The 22,112-nt window shown below is 37.2% G+C and overlaps 2 protein-coding genes across 2 annotated transcripts; both read left to right on the forward strand.

Annotated features, from left to right (window-relative positions):
- Positions 1–1,047: 1,047 nt before the first annotated feature.
- ncaph (non-SMC condensin I complex, subunit H) lies at positions 1,048–10,106 on the forward strand. The gene is made up of 18 exons (XM_079606944.1): positions 1,048–1,178; positions 1,606–1,815; positions 1,907–1,997; positions 2,086–2,175; positions 2,281–2,398; positions 2,571–2,716; positions 4,301–4,490; positions 4,666–4,745; positions 5,240–5,442; positions 5,694–5,839; positions 5,982–6,088; positions 6,261–6,380; positions 6,548–6,655; positions 6,734–6,868; positions 6,997–7,107; positions 8,961–9,037; positions 9,125–9,200; positions 9,399–10,106. The coding sequence occupies exons 2-18, from the start codon at positions 1,613–1,615 to the stop codon at positions 9,456–9,458; spliced, it is 2,061 nt and encodes a 686-aa protein (XP_079463070.1). The 5' UTR covers positions 1,048–1,178; positions 1,606–1,612; the 3' UTR covers positions 9,459–10,106.
- Positions 10,107–10,254: 148 nt separating this feature from the next.
- On the forward strand, positions 10,255–20,904 carry vamp8 (vesicle-associated membrane protein 8 (endobrevin)). The gene is made up of 3 exons (XM_079606945.1): positions 10,255–10,490; positions 19,526–19,690; positions 20,653–20,904. Exons 1-3 carry the CDS (start codon positions 10,464–10,466, stop codon positions 20,815–20,817), a joined length of 357 nt encoding a protein of 118 aa, XP_079463071.1. The 5' UTR covers positions 10,255–10,463; the 3' UTR covers positions 20,818–20,904.
- Positions 20,905–22,112: the final 1,208 nt, after the last annotated feature.

Below are 22,112 nucleotides of genomic sequence, written 5' to 3' on the forward strand. Positions count from 1 at the left end.
ACTATGCTGTTAAATAGAGGTAAACTGAGCATTTGTGCTTTTGTCCACAACTCCAGTCCAATCCAATAAAACGATTTCGATGGAAATTCCATTTCCTCACCCCGACACAACTGTGTTTTTAAATGAAACCCGTGACACTTCAATAGGTGTCTACCACATTAATAGCCATCATTCATTTATTGACGCTATAAAGGTCAAAATTACTAGATATTTTTACAAGATTGAGACTAAAATGTAGCCTATATAATCTTAGGCAGCAAGCAAGTTTTCAGCAAAGTAACTAGATGGCCTTCAGGACTACACTGCCAACAGACATATTAGGCTTGGAAACTGGTTGTTTGGGGGTTGGTTATTCTATAGTTTTAAAGCACACTGTAGAATAAAGACAGAAACGAGAGTCCGACAATTTTGCATTAGTCAATGGCACTGTATCAAATTTTCTGCGAATTTACTGCCATCTAGTGGACTTAAGAAACCAAGTTAGTTTTTTTTAAGTCTAGGTCCATACATTTGAGCAAGTTACATAGTAAAATCATGTATTGAGTTAGGCTTAATACATATAAAAACCTGATAAAACACAAACCAACATTCTCACCTCGTCATCTGTAAAAAGGTCATTCCATTTCTTCGGGGCAGTTTCACAACCAGCAGCTACGCAATGATCTGACATCATTGATTCTTTTACTGTGTGTGAGTGAGTGACGACACGTTGACCGTTGCAAGATGGCGGGCGCGCCTACGTGTCTGGGGCATAGGGTTCTACGCAGATAATCTATACATTTAATGTCGAATTGCAGTATTACCTTTTTGAAATCAGTAGAAATTAAATAAAGTTCTTTGTTTAATAACATTACCTTAGATATATTTTATAATTCACGTTTAACTTAATGAATTTTACCAATTTAAGAAAACAAATATATTATATTATCAATTATATGTCATAAAAACATATTTTAATTACCTTTATTTATTATTTTATTCCATAATACGTTATTTTGGGAATACAATTATAAAATGTACATTTGATAAAACGCACAATCTGACTTTGACGCATGTACGTATGACATCATTGATGACGCGTGTAACCGTTCGGCGCTAATTTTCAAATGGTCGTCTGAAGACGGAATAAAGAAAGTTTGGATCAGTTATACTGCTTCTAAATCATCAGTTCATCGCAGGTAATTTGAACTTCCGTTGTTTGTACTTCATCTAAGATACGGTTTCAAAGCCACCGTGTATAATTTGATCTGTTATGTTTTCAGAAGTGTTTTTAGCGCTAGCGCTAGCTAACGTTAGTTAACATAAAAGGCTAAACCGAAGTGTTTGCATGTAACGTTAAGTAATGAATATTGCTTTTGGAAATTAGCTCCAAGGGATATAAACTTCTGCTCTTGAATAACGGTTATTGTTGATATGTTTGTTAGCTATTCGTTTGCTCATTTTAAGCAGTTAAATAAACGTTACTTGACGTTGTTTACATGGCGAGGTCTCTGGAGTGACCAGTGTTGAAGTATAACAAATGCGCTATTTAGCAGACTGCACTTAATGGAAAAAGCTGCATATTAGTGGTGTATGGATATATGACAGATCAATATTGCCCTATAGTTTCGTAATGAGCGCATTCAGTACCCCGACCTCCCGGCCACGGCAGTGGTCGTCCCCGGCAATAGGACACAAAGCCGCTCTGTCAGCCACCAGCACACCTCTGCTGGATAACATCCAGGGAAATGACGATGAACAGGAGAGACGTCAAAGACGCAGATCCAAAGTCATTGGAGTGACCGACTCCTCTATCAACGAGGCCGGTAGCCACAGGTTGGTTGAAACCCCGTTCTCAGCTCCATTAAATTACAAAAACAAAAGTAAGACGGCACAATGTACAATCTTGTTTTTTCTCTCTCCATAGTTCTACAGCTACACCTGCTGCTGTCCCTAAGCTGTCATCAGCACAGATATCTGAGCATTATTCAACCTGCATCAAGCTTTCCACTGAAAATGTGAGTTAAAATGTATGTATGCTGACTTTCCTGTCAGCATTTTCCTGAAAATGCAACAAGGCTACTACTTTTCACCTTCCCTTTGCAGAAAATCACCACAAAAAATGCATTTGGTTTGCACCTTATTGATTACATGGCAGACATTCTCAAGCAGAAGGACTCAGAGCTCAACTTCAAGGTAGAAACATGCCGATTTTGTATGTAGCTCCACTTCGACAAAGTTGACATGCATTATCCTAAATTATGATATTGTAACTGACTGTGTATTTGTGTGTTGATCTAGGTGGCAGCGGGCACCCTGGACGCCAGCACAAAAATCTATGCAGTGAGGGTGGATGCGGTCCACGCTGATGCTTACAGAGTTCTGGGGGGCTTAGGCTCTGAGACCAAACCAAAAGAGAGTAAGTAGATATTCAAGTTATAGGTCTGCTGACATGTTACAAACAAAGATGGCTTGTGCTGTAGGTCAGATTGGTCAGAGAGTGTCATGTGATCATTGTCTTCATGGTGTACTGGTGGTGTCATTCCCTCTCAGGACCCTGCACAGTTTTACTGAATTCCATCTCATTTCAGGTCAAGATGGTATCGAGGAGGCAGTAGCCGAGGATGGTCAGGGAGAGCAGGTGGCTGCTAAACAGACTAAGAAAAGACCTCAGAAGAAGACAGTGGAGCAGAACCTCAATAACATCAATCTCTCTGAATCAGAGATGAAGTGTGAGGTGAATAATATCCGAGTGTGATTGAGTCAAGTAAAACAAAAAAACTGTATAGTACTTTTCACAATACACATTGTTTTAAATCAGCTTTAATGTTGGTAATATCCTTATGCCTTATAGTTGCTTTTAGCGGAATTGACCTGGGCGATAATAATATAGTTTACCTTTTGTGATGATACAATCAATCATGCAGTTGAGATTTGCTATATAGCAGAGCGTTACCTTTTTTGCACATAGCACTGTAGCTACATAGGTTGAAAGTTTTGTAGCACAGGCCACACAATTACTGTGCATTCACACCGCCGCCGGCAACGGCGTCAAAGTGGCCGGAAGTCATTCATTTTCAATGTGAGCCGGCAGCAAGCTCAAGCGGTGCATCTTTAACGTTGAGGAGAAGTCAGGTCAACTTTATGGTAATAAGTTATGACGCGGTTCGGTGGCAACCAAGAAAAAAATTTAAGTTCTCTGCTTGAAAGGATTCTAGAGAACGCAGTCAAGTAAACTTTGGTTCCGACCACATTAGTTCCCAAACAAAATAGAGGAGAGGTTGATCATGTGAATTTGATTAGAAGACGCGCAATACTATTTATAGGCAACATTTTCACATGCTTATTTGCATAACAATTATGATCATTATATTTTACAGAAAATCATTAGAAAGGTCTAATGCAAAACATAACATTATGATAAAAAAAATCTGACTGTAATTTTTTTTCTTTTTTTCTGGAAATCTTATGCATCCCCTGAGAGAGAAAGACTACTGTACACTTCTCTAAACCAGAGGAAAAAATATTTCCTGTTTTTTTTTTACCCAAAATAATGTGTTGAGAGCATTAGTGAGTACACACGCAATGTAATATCTATTTCATTCATACTTGACATGGCACACTGTTCGGCCCTGTATAGTATATATCGCCCTACATGAGTATACTGTATCTATGTATGTGGATAAAGTTGAACATATTTATTCAACTTTATATAAAGACCCAAGTGGGGCGGCAGTGGCTTAGTGGTTCATGTAGGTTGTCTACAAACCGGAAGGTTGGTGGTTCATTCCCTGGTTCCACTTGACCAAGTGTCGAGGTGTCCATGAGCAAGACACCTAACCCCAGCTGCTCCCGACGAGCTGGATGGCGCCTTGCATGGCTGACACCGCCGTCAGTGTATGAATGGGTGAATGTGAGGCAAAATGTAAAGAGCTTTGGGGGCCATTGGGTCTGTGAAAGCGCTATATAAATGCAGTCCATTTACCATTTACTATAGTTACTTTTTGAAACAATATAACAATCACACAGCTGAGATTTGGTGTATAGGGCCTAGTATGTATTGCTTTATGTGTTTAAACTATATGAATCCAGGTAACGTAGGATCATAGGATGTACGATTAACTGAATATATCGCTGGTTGATAATAGTATAAATTTTGGCACAATATAACAATCAAGCAGTTGAGATTTTCTAGATAGTACATATACTATAAACTGTTTCTTTAATGTTTTAACCAAGTTGATTTATGTTGTTAGAACCCCATAATGCATGTGGCGTACGAACCTACAGGAAGACCTGTCCTAAAGCATTCTTTGTGCAGGTGGACCCCATGTTCCAGCGCATGGCTGCTTCCTTTGATGAGAACAGTACAGCAGGAGTGTTCCTCTCTGTGCTCTTCAGTGAGGACAGTCGCTGTGAGCTGCGCTTTCCTTCACATATGACCTTGCTGAAGACACAGCCACCTCCTGTGCAGGCGCCCCATCAGAACGTTCCTGCCTCACCATTTATAGGTAAACCGGGTTTGCACATCACACTCTGTTCCAAGTTACAGGACAGTTTACTCTTGGGTTCACTGAGCAATATTCAGTATTCAGAACCTAAATGTTTCTGCATGTGTATTGTGTTGTGAGTTACAGTCATTTGACAATGTGAGTGCATTGAATCATACCTTTTTGATTCTTCCAGGTCATCTGAAGACACTAGAGGACAGGCCAATTTGTCCATCCTTAGAGGATTTCTCTTTTACTAGATGGACTCCTGAGCAGGTGAGACTATTTAAAGCCTCAATATGGTGTCCATATACACTGCAATTAAAAAAATTGCGGTCAGTAAGGTTTTTAAATGTTTGAAGGAAGCCTGTTATACTCACCATGTCTGGATTTATTTTAATATTTTATAAAAAATAAAACAAAAACAGTAATATTGTGAAATATTATTAGAATGAAAAGAATTAGACTTAGAATTTCTTATTTATTCTATTTCCAAATATTTAAAAAATGTAATTTATTACTGTCGGCAAATTAAATGGCAAAGCTGAATTTTCAGAAATTACATTTCTTATCAGTTTTGCTACTTATTTTTCTGGAAACTGTAATAATCATATTTTAAGGATTCTTTGATGAATAGAAAATCAAAAGAGCATGAAAGAACATAAAAATCAAAAGAACATTTTTGAAACAAAAATATTTTTAACATAAGTCTTGACTGTCACTTTGTGTGTTTTATATTGATGTGATCATCTTTCATGTTGTCAATATAGACCACAAACCTCAACCAGCTGCTTGAGAAGATGAAGCAGGGAGAGCATGCATTCGACGTCAATGCAGACATCGAGCCAGATGATGATGACAGTCCAGATTTTGGGGATAATTTTGATGCAGACGTGGATGAGGGCAGGCCAGGAGACTGTGAGGAGTTTAAGGAACACAGAGAAGCTTGTTCAAAGAGCCCCCAGAAAGGACGGTTAGTACTTACGAAATGTATTGCACCAGAGTGTTTGCTAATTTTTGAGTTACAAACAGGCTATGCTTCACAATAGGTGAATAGTTGCGGCGGTTTAATATTGTGCATTTTCATCCCAAAGACTGCCAAACCTAAGCTCGACCTTAGCTAGCTACTATATCTTGTGTTGTATATTATGTCTCTGTATAAAAAAAAATCTTTGCTGTTTTTGTATGTCCATTCACTGTGAGGTGTATTTGTGTTATTAACAGAGGTGTTATCCCTATTGGCGAGGTGGATATTACCACCATGTGTCTGCAGTTGTCTGATCAGCCCAGAGAGTACTCATACTTCAGTCCCAGGACCATGGCCACTTGGGTCGGACCCGGCTACTGGCTCTTCAAACCTGGACATAAGCGTAAGTCATCGACTAGCCTAGGAGTGTTTAACTATTATATTTTTGTTTTGTTTTTTATTGCTTTCTTAATTAAATTTTTAATGTTGCATTCTCTAGTGTTCTTAGTGGTTGTCCCATTAAATTTCTAATTTATCCTTTGTAGAGGATCACAAACCAGACAAAGAACCTCGGAAACGAGCACCAAAAAATCCTCTCGTTATTGACTTTAAAGGAGACATCAACTTTCACAATTACTTTCGAACAACTAGAGTAAGTTCCTGTTTACTAATTAATTTTCATGACTTCCATAATGGACAAACGCTTCATAACAGCAATTTATACAATGTTTTTTAATCCCTCTACCAAAAACTTTCAAACCTTGTAGAAGTGAGCAGCAGATTAATTGGTGACAATTTGACAAATAAATACTTGTTATTTCCAGGCAGCAACCACTATCAGTAAATCGGCTTTGAACAGCAGCAATAAGAAAACCACACTTCCAGCAGACTTCCAGTATCCACCCAGTAACCTGTCACAGCTCAGCCTCAAACCCACCAACACAGTAAGAGCATGACTGTTTAATATTCCTGTCTGCATTACTATGTGCACTTTAGCATTTTGGTTGTGGCAAATCTACAACATCATTAGAATAATGCTGTACAACAGATTGACTGCTGGATTGGTTTTTGTTCATCTTACAAATTTGACTAATTTATTTTCTCACTTTAGTTCAGTACAGAAGGAAAGAAGAGACTATCGGGAGAGCTGGGTGGGGACATAGGAGAGTATGATTACAACAACGCCAATGACACAGCCAACTTCTGTCCTGGTCTTCAGGTACACTAAACACTACTGTTACGTGTCATAGGTTGGCATGGAGACGGTCTGTTAACTGTTAGTGGTTTCTGTGAATAGGAAGGGGACAGTGAGGATGCTGAAGGCTTTGGAGGATCCGATGACTCCCAAACAGACCGACCGACCCCTTTCTCTCTGGACACAGATGACATCTCTACATACGGAGAGGACTGTCTTGTCCCTGAGCCTCACAAGGTAAGATGAGAGGACAGTTATTGGATTACTATGCTACACACTGATCATGTAGTGAGATTTTCTTTCTGTTATTAGTTTTTATTTCAGTAGTTTTGTATAGATAACTCATGAATTGTTTGCTCATATAGGTAAACACTATTGAGATAAACTATGCCAAAATGGCCAAGAAGATGGACATGAAGAAGCTGAAGACCACTATGTGGGGTCTCCTAACAGAAAGTCCTGAAAAAACAGACAAGGTTTGTAACCTTATCTTTCTGGCCTTAGTAAAACTCTATTTACTTTTTTCAGCATCTTTATTGGTAAGTTTAGAAGTTACCGTTTGCATACTGAACTTGGTGTAATAGTAATCACCCCTCTAGTAATCTAGTAATGAAACAGTAATCCCCTTTCTCACAACACTACCGGTAGGTTTTCTTTTCTGCTATACATTTGTCATTCAGATCACTGAAGGCAGTGCCAATAATTAGTATTTTCAATATTCCAATTCATTTATAAAGCACATAATAAAACAACAGTGTTGACCACAGTGCTGTACAATATACTGAAATAATAAAAACAACAAATTTAGAAACGTCTGAAAAAACATTCAAGAAAAAAACCTAAGACCAGTACATGTGGCAGCAAAGACTTGTCACTCATACATGATCAAAAGCTAATGTAAACGTATGTTTTTAAATGTCTCTTAAAGGTATAGCGGAGGATTTTCCAAATATTTAAAAACAAACATTGAACAATCTTGAAATGAACGGTTAACCAGTGCAACGATCTTAAAACGGGTAATGTGGTCATATTTCCGAGTACCTGTAAACAATCTTTTGCGGCCACGTTTTGGACCATCTGTAATCTGTCCAAAAATCGTTTTTGAGCACCATAATAAAGCGAATTGCAGTAGTTTAATCGAGTGAAGATTAAAATGTGATGCGATCTGGGAAAACCCGTCGGATGTCGCGCTGGCACGTTTTCAGTAAGGTCTAAAAATAGATTGAATGTCAGTTTTTTTTTTTTTTTTTTGTCAACTGGGTTTTCATTCAATTATTATTCTATAACATCTTGTCTATCATCTCTGAATATATCGCTAGTTTAGTGCAGAAAAATGGCGATTTATAGTGGCAAGCTGAAAAGACGGTGTCTTTCTCTTTAAGAGCGGAGGTGCAAAAAAACAAAATTGTGCACAGCTCTCCTTCTCTTAACACTTCAAAGACAGTTCACCTATCAAAATAAACCACATACCAGAATAAAGTTCCCGCCAGTCCTGTGTAAACTACAAAGGCACGCAAGTTTTATTTATTTATGTTTATCCAACGTTATTGTGTGATGTGGAGCAGAGCACAAGAGAACAACGGAGTCTGAAGTAGTTGCTTGCTTAAAAGATCTTGCTTGCCTCTCAATCGTCCAATTTCAAAATGGTTTTCACGGGATAAATTTTGAGTTCATACGTTTTCGAATGATACCTAATCTATGTTCTTTACTAAAATATGTAATGTGAAAAAAAGGCAATACAAAAAGAGCGCCAGTCGTCCCGCTAGAAGGACGCGACAGTTTATTAAATCTGTTTTTCTCAAAATTCCATTCCTGAAAATCATAGCAATCAGCCGACTTCAGACAACCATAACTTTTGTTACAGACAAACGATAAAAGAAATAAAAACAGATTTGGAAAGGGCTTGAAAACAGCTTTAATATGGTATCAAAACCTGTAATATGTCAAATTTTACCATGTGGTGGGTTTTCCCAGATCGCATCACATATGAATAACTTTTTCTGAATCCTTACGGGCTAAAAAAGGCTTAAGGTTCTGAAAGTGATCCCAACGATATCGTTCCTCTGTATTATTATAGCTGTGGTGTGGACTCTGCTATTCTTTTATATTTAGAACTATATTTTTATCACTGTCTTTATAGATATTGTTGTTGGTGTGAACGGACCTTTAATCTTAGAGATCAATCTTGGTTGGATAAAACTAGTTTTGACAAATTTTTAAGCACTGTCACAAACCACTCCCATTTTTTTTTTTTTTTACTTTGTTCTGTTGTTAGCATTTCGTGTGGTCATTTGATAAAAAAATTAATTACTTAAATTGCTTTTACCAGCAGGTGGAGTGTGAGGAGACAACAGAAGTACCTGGAGAAAAATCTTTTAGCCAGTCTGTCAGGAATCTTGTTCAAAGGTACAGCTTGAGGCCTGGTGCTATGCATCTAATAGTCTAAGGATTTACATTTTTCATGCATCAAATTTCTCTTTCCTGCCCCAACAGGCTTCCCTCCTCCATGGCTACCAATCTCTCCGTACCGTTGGCTTTTGTGGCCCTTCTGCACTTGGCTAATGAGAAAGTGAGAACTACTTTCTGCTATAGTACATCATGGATAAATGTCTGTATTAGCATGTTGTTTATTATGTTTAAAGATCTACTTGTCTTGCATTAGTATGCACTGAATATTTTGTAACTTACATGCAAAATGATTTGTGATCTCATGACGCATCAGAACATTTGGTTGCTGTAAATCTAAAAGCTCTTCTTTCATCAACAGAACTTGGAGCTGCACAAGATTGACTGCATGACCGATATCATCATTAAACAAGGCCACTGAAAACTGATACAAATATTTTATACAAAAACTCAAATGTAAATCCAGTTTGTAAAATACCCATGTGAGGCCAAAACAATATAGTCGAGAGAAAGATGATGTCAGGATCATGTTAAAAACATTGTACAGGAAACCACCACAGAATTATTTGAGTGAAACTGAAGCATAAACTAGGATTTAAAAAAAACAAAACAGCAGTGTGCAGTGCATTTATAAAATTATTGCTTTTATGATCTGTTTAGCAGCTTCAGTAAAAGTAAATGTGAAGTTACTGCTTTCAATGTCACCTTTTTAAAGATGTTTTTATTTAAATTGTGAAATTCATTTTATAACTATGAGGTTTCTTTTAGATGTATATTCTACATCTGATTTTGAAAAATAAAAGTAATTACAGTATTGTTGGGTAATTCTTTATTATCTGTTTGTATATATTGTTTTGTGTCTAGTATGATGTCATTTCGGAATGGTATAATGTTTGGCATGAATACATGTAATGCCAGAGGCATTTAGGTGGAGCCAATTGTTGCCTTGGCGGAAGAAAAGAGTTTAAGGTTTCGTGCAAAAGAGTCTTAATTGTTTTGCCCTAATAATGTCAAGCATGTTAAAAACTACTTAAAAACAAACATTTATTACATAAAGTACACTGAGTTTAATCACATATCAGTAATTTTAGAAAAAGTCACAAGCCTGTCTGGCTTTACCACAACAATCTTCTCATACCTGAAATGTTGATGGCTTGATAATAGCCTGCGCTCTCACCTTCCAGGTGTTTATATGCGTCATGAATCCAGCGCCCTCTGGAGGATGCTATGGGAAGTGGCGCTACAGAGCAGAGGTGGGCCAAAGCCAAATCATCGCGGCTGGAGGAAGAGAATGAATTAGAGACCAGGAAGTGTTGACACGGTGTACATCTGTTGATCACTCGAAGAAACAGTTACAAACATTTTAACTCCAAAGGATATTGTAATTGTTTTTTCGTGGAGTAAATAAAATCATCATATTGAAATCATGGGGATGGGTGATCCAGATAGTACGGTAAGTTGTGACCTGAACGATAGTCAGCAGGTGCTTGTTACTTCGCATGTTGAGTTTAAAAGTAGACTGACTTAGCTGTGTGAACTCAGTTACAATCGGTAACCGTGTAAGTTAAATCATGTTTTAGTGCTGCTAAAGTTTCCACTAGAACAGGTTGATATTTTAATTTTTTACCGGTTGATGTAAGTTGACGTACTCAAAACAGGGCTAAGCTCGTTTTTCAAGTTATAGGCTACTTCGTTAGTTTCTACGTTCCTGTTGTCAGTTAACGTCGAAAATTTGCTTGGATTCCTAAAACAGATGTGCCGTTTAAATAATACTTTGATGCTTAAGCTTTATCCACTTTGTATTGCAACTTTGTTGTAAAGATTTGTTTACATAGATGGATTGAATTTACATTGAGCTGTGTGAAGCATCACCGGTTTACAAAACCGACGGTTGAACTCAACACTTTTTGCATGGTTACTTGGTTTAGATGTTTTAACTACAGTTGGCAAATGTGCTGATCACTTCACACGTCCCCTGTTGACTGTTGAAGTGAACCAGAAGTGTGAGATCCTCATGCTAGTTTGCTTCAAATCAAGTTGATCAACTGTCAAACATTTGTTTTGTTTAACAATTTCAACAGTACCGCAGGTCATTTATATATATATATATATATATATATATATATATATATATATATATATATATATATATATATATTTGTATGTGGCACTGTGGTTAAAATAAAGTTCATGGACCGTATTCTGAATTACTGAACTTTACTTCTATTAAATTATAAGTTGCTTGTTCTTGAAAACATTTGGAGACTGGTATTAGACGAGCTTCAAGCAAGTATATGTTTTGCCTTGGTCTTATACAAAGAGTAAGAAAGATCCAGACAGTTGTTCTTACTTATAGTGATGTACATTTGTTCCAGTCTTAATGGTTAAGCAGAAAGAAAGTTTAAAAAAACTTGCACACTGGTAAATCATATAGCCTAAACCAAATGCATACATTTTTACTTTTTATTATCTTGTTGCCATATCACATAGATATCACGTGGAACCGTTTCTCCACAATGATGGTACTTCAGGTATGAAGACTGTCGGTATCTGATGTCACCTAATAGCTTTCTGCCATTCTGCAGGCCTTGTGACACCAACTCGCACAGCCATTGACTAGAATGGAAAGGGTAGGACAGGTAGTGACGCAGCTTTGCTTTTGGTTTCCTGGTAACACCTTTTGTTTATGAAGTATCAGTAGTGCAAGAGGGCTTAAAGGTGTTTAGCATGACTAAACATGCCCAAATGACACAGAGAACAGTGCAAAAGACGGCTATTAAGGTTCTTGCACTGCATTTGACAGTTGGTGTTTTGATGTGTGAATGTGGTAAAGCTATCTTTTTATATTGCTTTTGTGAATATCACACTTAAGGTCTCACGCCTAATCATTAGCATATAAAGGCATTAGGCCTACTGAGCAGTGTTTTTATAATGGCTGTTTGATCATGGTATGAAATAAATGTCTTATTTATCTTATATAAAGTTTTCTTTTTAATATAGAGATAGACAGTACTGTATTGTAGCAATTACTAGGCTATATGTTTTTAATTGCTTAAATAATGAATTCCCTTAAATCAGAATAATTAAATGCAGCTTTCTCCATATATTCAAGACACGTAAATAAGTCATAAAGACACTTATGTTTTATAAGGGGCTCAAGTGTGTAGCGCTGAACTCCTTTTGTAAATGTAGGGTTTTGACATTATCACTCATTTTGCATGTGTAGGCTAAATGATTACATATTATGCCATGTTTTACACATTCATACATTCTTCCAGTGGTGAGCCGATATAATGTTTTACTGAACAACCACTGCTGTCAATTAAATCATTCATCTTTGAGATTATTTAAAAAACTTTTATGAACTAGGCCTTGCTGTAGGTTTTTGGATCATCCTCAACAAACTGTAGTACAAAATCTCTAGACTGTCTAGAATAGATCAATAATTATCAAAAACATTGTATTTGAATGGCAATAACTGGGTCATTAAAACTATGGATGATGTGCCCAAAACATAGTTTATAATTCCTTAATAGAATCCTTAGAACTTTAAAAAATTTGGTAACAACATGCGACACATAACTGTAAAAAAGCCTGTAAACTTTTATGGAGATTGGATTATAGGTGGCACTCATAGACTGCAAAAAAATATGGACGTAGTGTCTGTGACGTCACCCGTAGGTTTCTGAAGAGCATTTTTGAAGCCTAAAGTGGGCGGAGTCGGCTGTCGCCATCTTGGCCTCGCGTCACTACCGGATAACAGAAAATGGGCAAAGAGGCGGGGCGTGGGTGGAGCTGAGGAGTCTGGCTATCTGAAACCACGCCCACCTAGCTCGACGTGATCGAGTTAGCTCAGGCTTGGGAGCTAATGTTATATGCTATTGGCAGATTGACAGTACCAAGTCTGCGACTGCACAGGGTCTCCCGCTAAAGTGACAGTTGATGATGTAAAGCCAATTAAAAGTTTCTGTTTTTGCCCTTCAAAATATTATAATAGTTAAAAGACTTAAATAGTCAAAAAACTAAAAAGTATCGTTATTCTGCTAGTTGAAAATGTATTATGCAGTAACTTAATATTACTCTGAGAGAGTGTGTGACAGTGATTTATGTCAGTCACTCTTTTTTACAGTCTGTGGTCCATCAGCGCGCCATCGCTTGTAAGGTTCGTAGAGAGCTTGTTATTCAGTCCATTTTAAATGATTTTGGCCGCCTCTCAAATGGGTTAAACCATAGATATATTACGTATATTACCTACGAATTTCAAGTAAATGCGCAATAAATCCGCGCTCATTCAATGATGTGCATTTATTGCATGGATGGAGAAAGCACCGACACCTGCAGCTGCAGGATTTCATCTGACTGTACATGAGCATATTATAATCTGTCTGTTCCGTGAGAGCAGAACGAGCTTTTATATCTATTGACGTTTTTAAATCTGAAAACTCCAAAAAGCAACGAAATTGTCAGACATCCATTACTGCATGTTCACAGAGGAAAACAACTGGCTGGTTGTTTTCTCGAACGATACTTGACGACAACGACGGAATCCAAAGGCGTGGGGGAAGTAATGGGTGTATTAAATTGTATGAAATAATCCCGAAAAAAAGCACAAACACTGCAGAGATGGCAAGTTAAGCAGCTAAAATTTTCTGAGGTGAAGTGAGGGCTAACAGCAGACAAACGGCTAGCATTGACATCAGCGGCAATCAACCTGTCACTCAAGTGGACACACCCTTAATTATGCAGAAATGTAATGCTTACAGTTTTTTACAGTCGCTAGGACACATTTCTCAATACTTAGGTCACTTTTTCAAAATTCTTCATACAGTTCTCCTAACCAACTTTCAGCTCGGCACAGCAGTTCATTTCACATTCAAAATGCACTAAACCTACCAAATCACTTCATACATGTCTCAAATCAACACATTCTTCCATAACACTAGCAAAGGTTGACAGTCAACAAACACGCGTTATCACCCACAAAACAATGACCTAAAAAACACTAACGACAGGTAACTTTATGTTTTCCTCTGTAAATGCTTTTTCTTCTACCTCTCTACTGCTTAGAATTCACTGCAATATATGTTACTGAAATGAATCAGACATGAAGTATGCTTCAATACTTTATATATTTTATGGCTTTTTTTTGTTGCACTAAGTAATTCCAAAGTACAAACATTTGATACAGATACAGATACAATAGGAATCAGCTATGGTTGGTCCAATTGTTTTTATAACATTTCATTTTTAGATTCAAAATATATTTTACAATACAATACAATATTACTGTAGAAATGTGGCAAAATGCTGTTGTATACAGTTTTGTATTATGTTATTGTTTTGAACTTAAGTTGAACCGTTTTGAAAACAGTATAAGCATGTGCAAATTGGCCTGTAGGTACACAGAGTTTGCGGTTGTTGTGTCGAAGTGAGAAAAGAATGAATGTAATTTGAAAGATAGTCACTGAATGCATTTTGTGCCAAAGCAATGATAAATGATCCACAGTTTAGTCCACATATACTTCAGTTGTGCAGTGCTCACTGTGTAAAGAGTTTTGAAAAAGTGACCTAAGTATTGAGAAATGTGTCCTAGCGACTGTAAAAAACTGTAATATAATTTAAACGGATGAGTTATAAACAAATTCACCCCCCTCACAGTTGTCATGAAGGGCAAAATTAGCTGTAGACCAAAACCACTTCGAGTACCAGTCTGTAAACATGTTTTTTTCTGCTGTAAAGTTGGGCATTTCAACATGGGGGAGATGCAGACTTGACACACTTTTGACACCAGCCTCAAGCGGCCAGTTGATAAATTGCAGTTTAACTCACTTCCGTGTTGGTTTCAAGAGAGAGACAGGGAGGTTGTCGCTTGGTGGCACTACAACAGTTAGAAATGTTAGAGACACTAGATTTTTATGGTAAATTATGGTATCTGAACATTTATTTATTTTCATCTCAGAACTTAGTTTTGTAAAGTACCATTCTGATTTAGGTGCTTACAGGCTTGCTAGTTGCTAAATAATACCGGAGGGCTGGGCAATATGGCTGAAAACTGTATCACGATATAAGTGTTTCATATCGGTCGATATCGATAATTATTAATATGTTTTAACCTATTTATAGTTAATACCTATTTAAAATAAGGACCAGGAGAAAAATATATTACATTTAAAAAAAAAATTGTTTTAAACGTAACCGTCCTCTGATTATAATCCCCTCAGTTATAAAGGCATAAATGTCAAGACAACCATGTGCTCCAAAGGGTGAGCGCGGCTCACTACACTTCAATAATTGTGGATTTAAGAACTTTCTGATTACCACTCAGCGCGGCTAAGGTGGTAAAACAAGTTTGTGGTATTACCAGTCGGGGACGACAGTCTTGCATAATTTGCAGACGACGTTGCGCAACGCCTCGTATTTAAAATTCTAACACATTATTCTCTATGAGTGTACACCGACTGTAAAGGTGCTGCACACACACCGTCATTCAGCGTCGGTCCGCGGCGTCCAGAAACAATAGTATCTGTCTGCATCCTGCAAGACTTCAAGTGACGCCCCACTTCAAGTTACGCCACTTCAAGTTGCTCACTGTTCGATTTAAAGCAGCGCTGCACAGACGGTCGGTGCATGATATCAAAGTACCGCGAGAGCGATTAGAGAAAAGACAGTTCCGTATGATTTTGAATCGCACTAGAGTTGATTAAACTGACTCTTACAGTAGCTGTTCAAGAACCGAAATGCTTATTTTAAACATCTTTTGATGTCTTATTGTATTCCTGATTTGCTGATGACTAAAAATGTTGACTGAAAGCAACAGCACTAATGAACAGCTAAATGCACCACTGACAAACAAATCTTATGATACTTTTAAGACAAATTAACAACATGCACACTGCACACCCATACCAAAATCTTTTAATTGAAAGGCAACACAATGAGGGTTAAAGGACAAATGAAGAATTGTCACCTCAAAAGCACCACAGCTGCACAACAAATAAAGAGGAAACAGTCGTAAACTGGTATAGAAAACAATAAATTAGGCGTCCTCTATGCATGTACATCTATTAGGTGACATCTTACCCATGCATTTACATTATAGCCTAATTATTATAATATAATATTAAATGGAAAGCCCAAGAATAGACTAGTCATCAATTAGATGGGTATTGAACGACTACATATGTACGTCTAATAGACAGTGCATATGGGTCTAGGCTAAAACAAGGCTGAATTTGGGCTGTCAGTGAAAATCTAATAGACGTCTAACCATAGCCCAAGAATAGACTCGTCATCAATTAGACAGCTATTAAACGACTACATATACACATGTAATAGACAACAAAATGATGGCTAAATGATTCTTTTCACTCAAATATAACGGGTTCTCAAATGACTATCCATCCAAACAAATTAAATATAAAGGTTTTATTTAGAAAAAGAACATTAACAACTTAGACAACTTACAAAAAGATCAAAACATAAAAATGATCAAATAAAATAATAAAAATACAATATAAAGATGATAAAAAAATATGGAACATCAACAACTTAGGATAATAAAAATATAAAGAATAAACCCAATAAAAAGTAAAATAAAAAAAATCTGTTGTTTTATAAAACATTAACTGTTGGCGCGCGCGCGCGCGTGTGTGTGTGTGTGTGTGTGTGTTCTGTTAAGGTTTTAATGCACATCTGAGCTTTGCATTATTATGGAATATTCACCTGTAGGCTACTGTTTTTTTTTTTAAGAGTTCTATTTAGGCCATATGCACATCTGAGCTATTGGCATTATTGATATACTGCCGGATACTTTTTATAATTCCTCATTTCATTCATATTGCCAATCATTTGTATTTTTATGCTGTATTATAAAATTAATTTGAAAGTTTCAAACTTGAATAAACATCTTGAATGAAACTTCATCTTGTGCTTGTACAATGACAAATATTCTCTCTCTCTCTCTCTCTCTCTCTCTCTCTCTGTAACAAGACATTGTTCAGTAAAATTCAATATTATTTCAAATCAATGATGGACTTTGGCAAAGATGAGAGCTTTAGTGAGGAAATGCTATTTTCATATCATAATGATCTAAAGAAAAGAGTAAAATATTTTTGGCTTTCATAACACATTACAATAGGTTGCACATGTTTCATGTTTACCCCTTTGGATTCAGATAATTCGATTTTAAGGGAACATGGAAACATGGGGTTACACGTGCATATGTTACACTGTAGCCTACCCGCTAAAATGTCACGATTCCAACAACACATGATAACAAATAATTTAAATAAAAATGTTGAGCACGTCAAAACGAAAACACAGATACTTACAAGACAAAAGTATGTCTTTTACCTGTTCTTTTCGACCGACAGCTGAATGCAATGCTCTGGCTCGTTTAAAATGGTTCAAAATGGTAGAAATGTTTATATCCCGCGATAGCGAGAACAGTGATCTCTACTCCAGCTACTAATAGGCCGGGAGCCAGGTCCACTCCTCATGATGTTTTTTGCTAACTTTTTCTGCTAAGCTTTCAAATGATGTATAGTTTGTCAAGATTAGTTTAGGTTTAGTATAGAATATTACTGTTTTAAATATGTAATGGCTGATGCCAATATAAGGGGTTAATCCCATATCTGGAATGGTAATGCTTGAAAGTTCTGTTTTCTCCGATTTGGGGTACAGGGGAGAACTTTGGTTATACCAGCTGTAATCCACTAGACATAAGGGTCATCTTGGTCTCTTAAATTGAAGCTTATAAACTTGGGAAGTTTTTCATGTACATTTGAGACAGTGTATGTATAATAAAATGCTTGAAAATTATCACTTTTGATGACAATTTGTCAGGCGGACAGACATTTTTTGGTCTTTTGGGGTATGTTGAGGGTGATATTTGACAGCAAAAAGAAATCTCCAGAATCTTTTTCTGCTAGTTTCCCCTATGTGTCAGGATACACCATGCTAAATTTTAGGGCTATATGACCATTTATGTAGCTGCAGTACCTTAATATTCACAATTACATAGGCTAATTCCGTCAAAAGCTTTTCCCAAAAAGGGAGTTTTTTTGGCTCCTGAGACCAAACGGGGCCGAGTTGGGGGTGGTCATTATCAACTTGTGATGGCCCAAGGTATAAGATAATAGGATGTTTTTTGCTACCTTTTTTTCACTATTATTTCCTGAGGAGTGGACCTGGCTCCCGGCCTATAACTATCAAGTCTCGCGTTGCCAGTAGTCATGCCTCAGTATGGATGTTGCCATCTAGCGGTTGAGAAATGTAATTGCATTTTCATTTAATTTAAAATGAAAGACGGTCAAATAATATCGTAGATTGCGTATGAATGTTATGTGTGACAGCATCACAGCAAACATGAAGCTGCGTGGGCGAAAAACATGTAAACAATTTTAAGACTATTTTGCCTATACTAATCGCTGGTCTAAATCAGGGCTATAGCCGAGCCGTTAAAGCTAGTCCACTGATTGTCTCGATTTCGCCGGGTGGGCTAAAAGCAGACTGCACTAGCCCGTCCAATTCAGAGCTAAATCGTGACTACAGATCGACCATGTCATAAAATGACACTTGCACGCACCTTGTATATATTATTACCAATGCGAACATGGGATATCAACCAACATCTAATTGCCTGCCCAAAAAAACTACAATTAATCAGTTTTGACTATTAGTGGGCTACAATTAGCCGGTCTGACTACGAGCTAGATCGTGTCTACGCACAGCCTACACATAGAACATGTCAAAGAAATGAAACCAAACACCTTGTAATCATGCCCTGAAGAAGGCCCCATGCCGCTACGCGTGGGCATTTTAAAGTTGTCCATTTAGGACATGTCATTTTTGCAATAAAGACATTTTAATTAAGGAGTGCCTCGGCTATCAGAGATTTATTTTCTCTACACTGCCTCTTACCTTGTAATCACAGTTGACTTTGCTTACATGATGGAATATCATACATATCGCAAGTTATTTTGGAAAAAATTGCATGTAACCAGATTCAATGTTATTTTGTCTAGAACTGGTGAAATGACAGCTATTGCTTGCTGGGATATCGTTATCGTTTTATCGCCCAGCCCTATTTTAGCATACACTTAAAAGCTTGAACCTCGATAACGGATGCGTGTATTTTAGTTTTTGCAAATAATATATGTATTTGTTTGTTTTACTTTATTGTCTGGTCACGTTTTACTGCAACATTTTTTCTGCATAATTATAAACCTTACATGCCATAATTTATATTTATGGGCCAGATAAAATGCTGGATGTTGTGGAACAGTACTTTTTATATATATATATATATATATATACAAACGTTCAGTCTCTTTTCAAACTGCTTTATCATGATGAGTTTCTATCTCATTGTATAGATTTTTGTTGTCTTCAATCGCTCTTTTTGACAACAATGTGAGTTATTTTGCATAACTGTGTGTGCTTGTGCCATTTTGATCATGTTTTGGTTTGTAATTCTTCTGAGTGCAGGAGCCAAGAGAAGGAGAGTCTTCACAGGAGGTGGATCCAGTTAAATCTCTACAGTCTCAAGTGGAGGGAGTCAAGGACATTATGACCCAGAATGTCGATCGGATCCTGGCCCGTGGAGAAAGACTGGATGATCTGATGGGCAAATCTGAAGACCTGCAAGCTGGGGTGAGTCCAAAAACTTTGTTTCTTATACTTAGATTATAATATCATATTATCTATCATATTATAATATCTTATACTTATAATATCATATTACAGCTCTAAGCCTGGCACACTGTTTTTACTATGCACACAACCATTCAACCGTTTGGGTTCGGAAAGATTTTCTAATGTTTTTCAAAAAAGTCCCTTACGCTCACCAAGGCTGCATTTATTTGATAGAACATATAGTAAAAACAGTAATATTGTAAAATAATATTAAAATTTTAATAAACTGTTTTCTATTTGAATATATTTTAAAATGTAATTTATGTCTGTGATGGCAAAGCTGAAATTTCAGCAGCCTTTACTTCAGTCTTCAGTGTCACATGATCCTTCAGAAATCAGTCAAACATAGCAAACTATTATGGTGCTTTTCCATAACCAGTACCAGCTCGACTCGACTCGACTCGTCTCGGCTCGCGTTTCGCTCTGTTTTCCATTGCAGGTAGTACCTCCACAATAGTACCTGGTCGTCATAGCGATGCGACACACAGCCGCTACCCACACACACAGGACAATGGAGGAAATCGAGTGTATGCTGTTTTACATAATATTAGTAATGGGTATATCACGCAATCTCTGGCAAAACTATTTAAAAATGCCGGGGTTATTCAGGATACTCCGCCTGGCGCGTGCAATGATGACGCAGTGAATAGTGACGATTCTCTCTGACCAATCAGCAGTCTGCCGTGTTTCACGTCATATTTTAGTATCGCCTCGGCTCGCTTAGAACCTCGCTGAAGGTGATACGAAAAAAAGTACCTGGAAGCAGGTACCGGTACAACTTTTACACAGTGGAAAACCAAACAGAGTCGAGGCGAGGCGAGCTGGTACTGTGTAGTGGAAAAGCACCATTTAGGCTACTGTATGCGGCTGTAGTCACACACTTGTTGACATTGTACTGGTCTTGGTTTTCTGCTTTTCAGGCCCAGAACTTCAAGCACACCTCTCAGAAGGTTGCTCGCGCTTACTGGTGGAAGAACGTGAAGCTGATTGTGCTTATTGTCGTGATAGTCCTCGTCATTGTGCTGGTTATCATATTCCTTGCCACTGGTGTGATCCCAACAAGCAAACCTTCCACACCACCCTAGGATTTCTGTCACTCACACACACACACACACACACACACACACACACACACACACACACACACACACACACACACACACACACACACACACACACACACACACACAATATGCAAGCATGTCCACATACCAACAGTCAAAACTTCAAATTCAAACATATAACACTCACACATAACAAACAAACACACACACACACACACTCGTTCTTTGCACATTTTGCTCATATACCTTCATATCTCACGGTATCACTTATTACGAGGAGCTTCCATAATGACAGATTTGAAACATTGAAATGAAGGATTTTAAGTAGTCTATAGAAAGAATGCTGTCTATTTTCTTACATACTTCTCACCTCCTAAAACTTTATCCTAATGGCCACTTCGGTTGCCTTTATGATTCTCTAAAGCCTGATAAAATGCCACAACTGTAATTAATTACTTACTTTACTGCAATATTGTTCATACTGAAGGTATGCTTGAAATAATCATATACTGGCATTGAATCAGAAAAGGTAATGGGTGAAAGTTCTCTCCATTGAGCTATGATGTATATTTAGGACTGTTAGATTAAATTACATAATATATTACGTGAAATCGTGGAATACTTTTAGATCTCCAAGTATCTCTATTTTGTACTCTTTTTGTTGTCTCCACACGTGTATGTCATTTGTAAAAGGTCAAACCAGAATGTGTTCTTAAAACTGTTGCATTATCCAAAACACACATTTTCATTAAGTAATTATATTGTAAGATGTTTGGACCCCCCACCCCCTATCTTTAATGTTTACTGAAATTTGCAATGCCCCAAGCTTCAAAACAGAGAAACAGATTTTCTTCTTATAGAATGAATGAAATATTTTTATGAATCAAGAGCATCTGAACAAGGCCAATTAGATTGACAATAGAAAGCACCATTTTTTTTCTATCCTCGTCATAAATCACTGTGTTGAATTTGATATGCAGTGTAACACTTGCACTGTACCACATGCAGTCAGTACTGTAATCATATTTTGTTATCGCATGTGGGAGCTTTCTGAAACCCAAATCGTAACTTTTTACTGTATAGAAAACCGGGCAAGGAGGAATATTTTAGAGTCTGTGGTGTCATTTCCAGTTTGTAATAGTTTTTGTTGGCTGGTCTTATAATCTGCTGAGTAGCTTTATGCACTTTTGCTTTGGAGAGGTCAATGCACTGTGTGTCTGTCTATCTGTATGTAGTCAGAATGAATTGAATGTTTGTAAAGTCTTATGTTGTATCTCTTGTAGCTTCCATTAACATCATACTGTATGTATTATTCT

This window comes from Phoxinus phoxinus (assembly GCF_949152265.1).
Source record: "Phoxinus phoxinus genome assembly, chromosome: 3".
NCBI classification, from domain to species: Eukaryota; Metazoa; Chordata; class Actinopteri; order Cypriniformes; family Leuciscidae; genus Phoxinus; species Phoxinus phoxinus.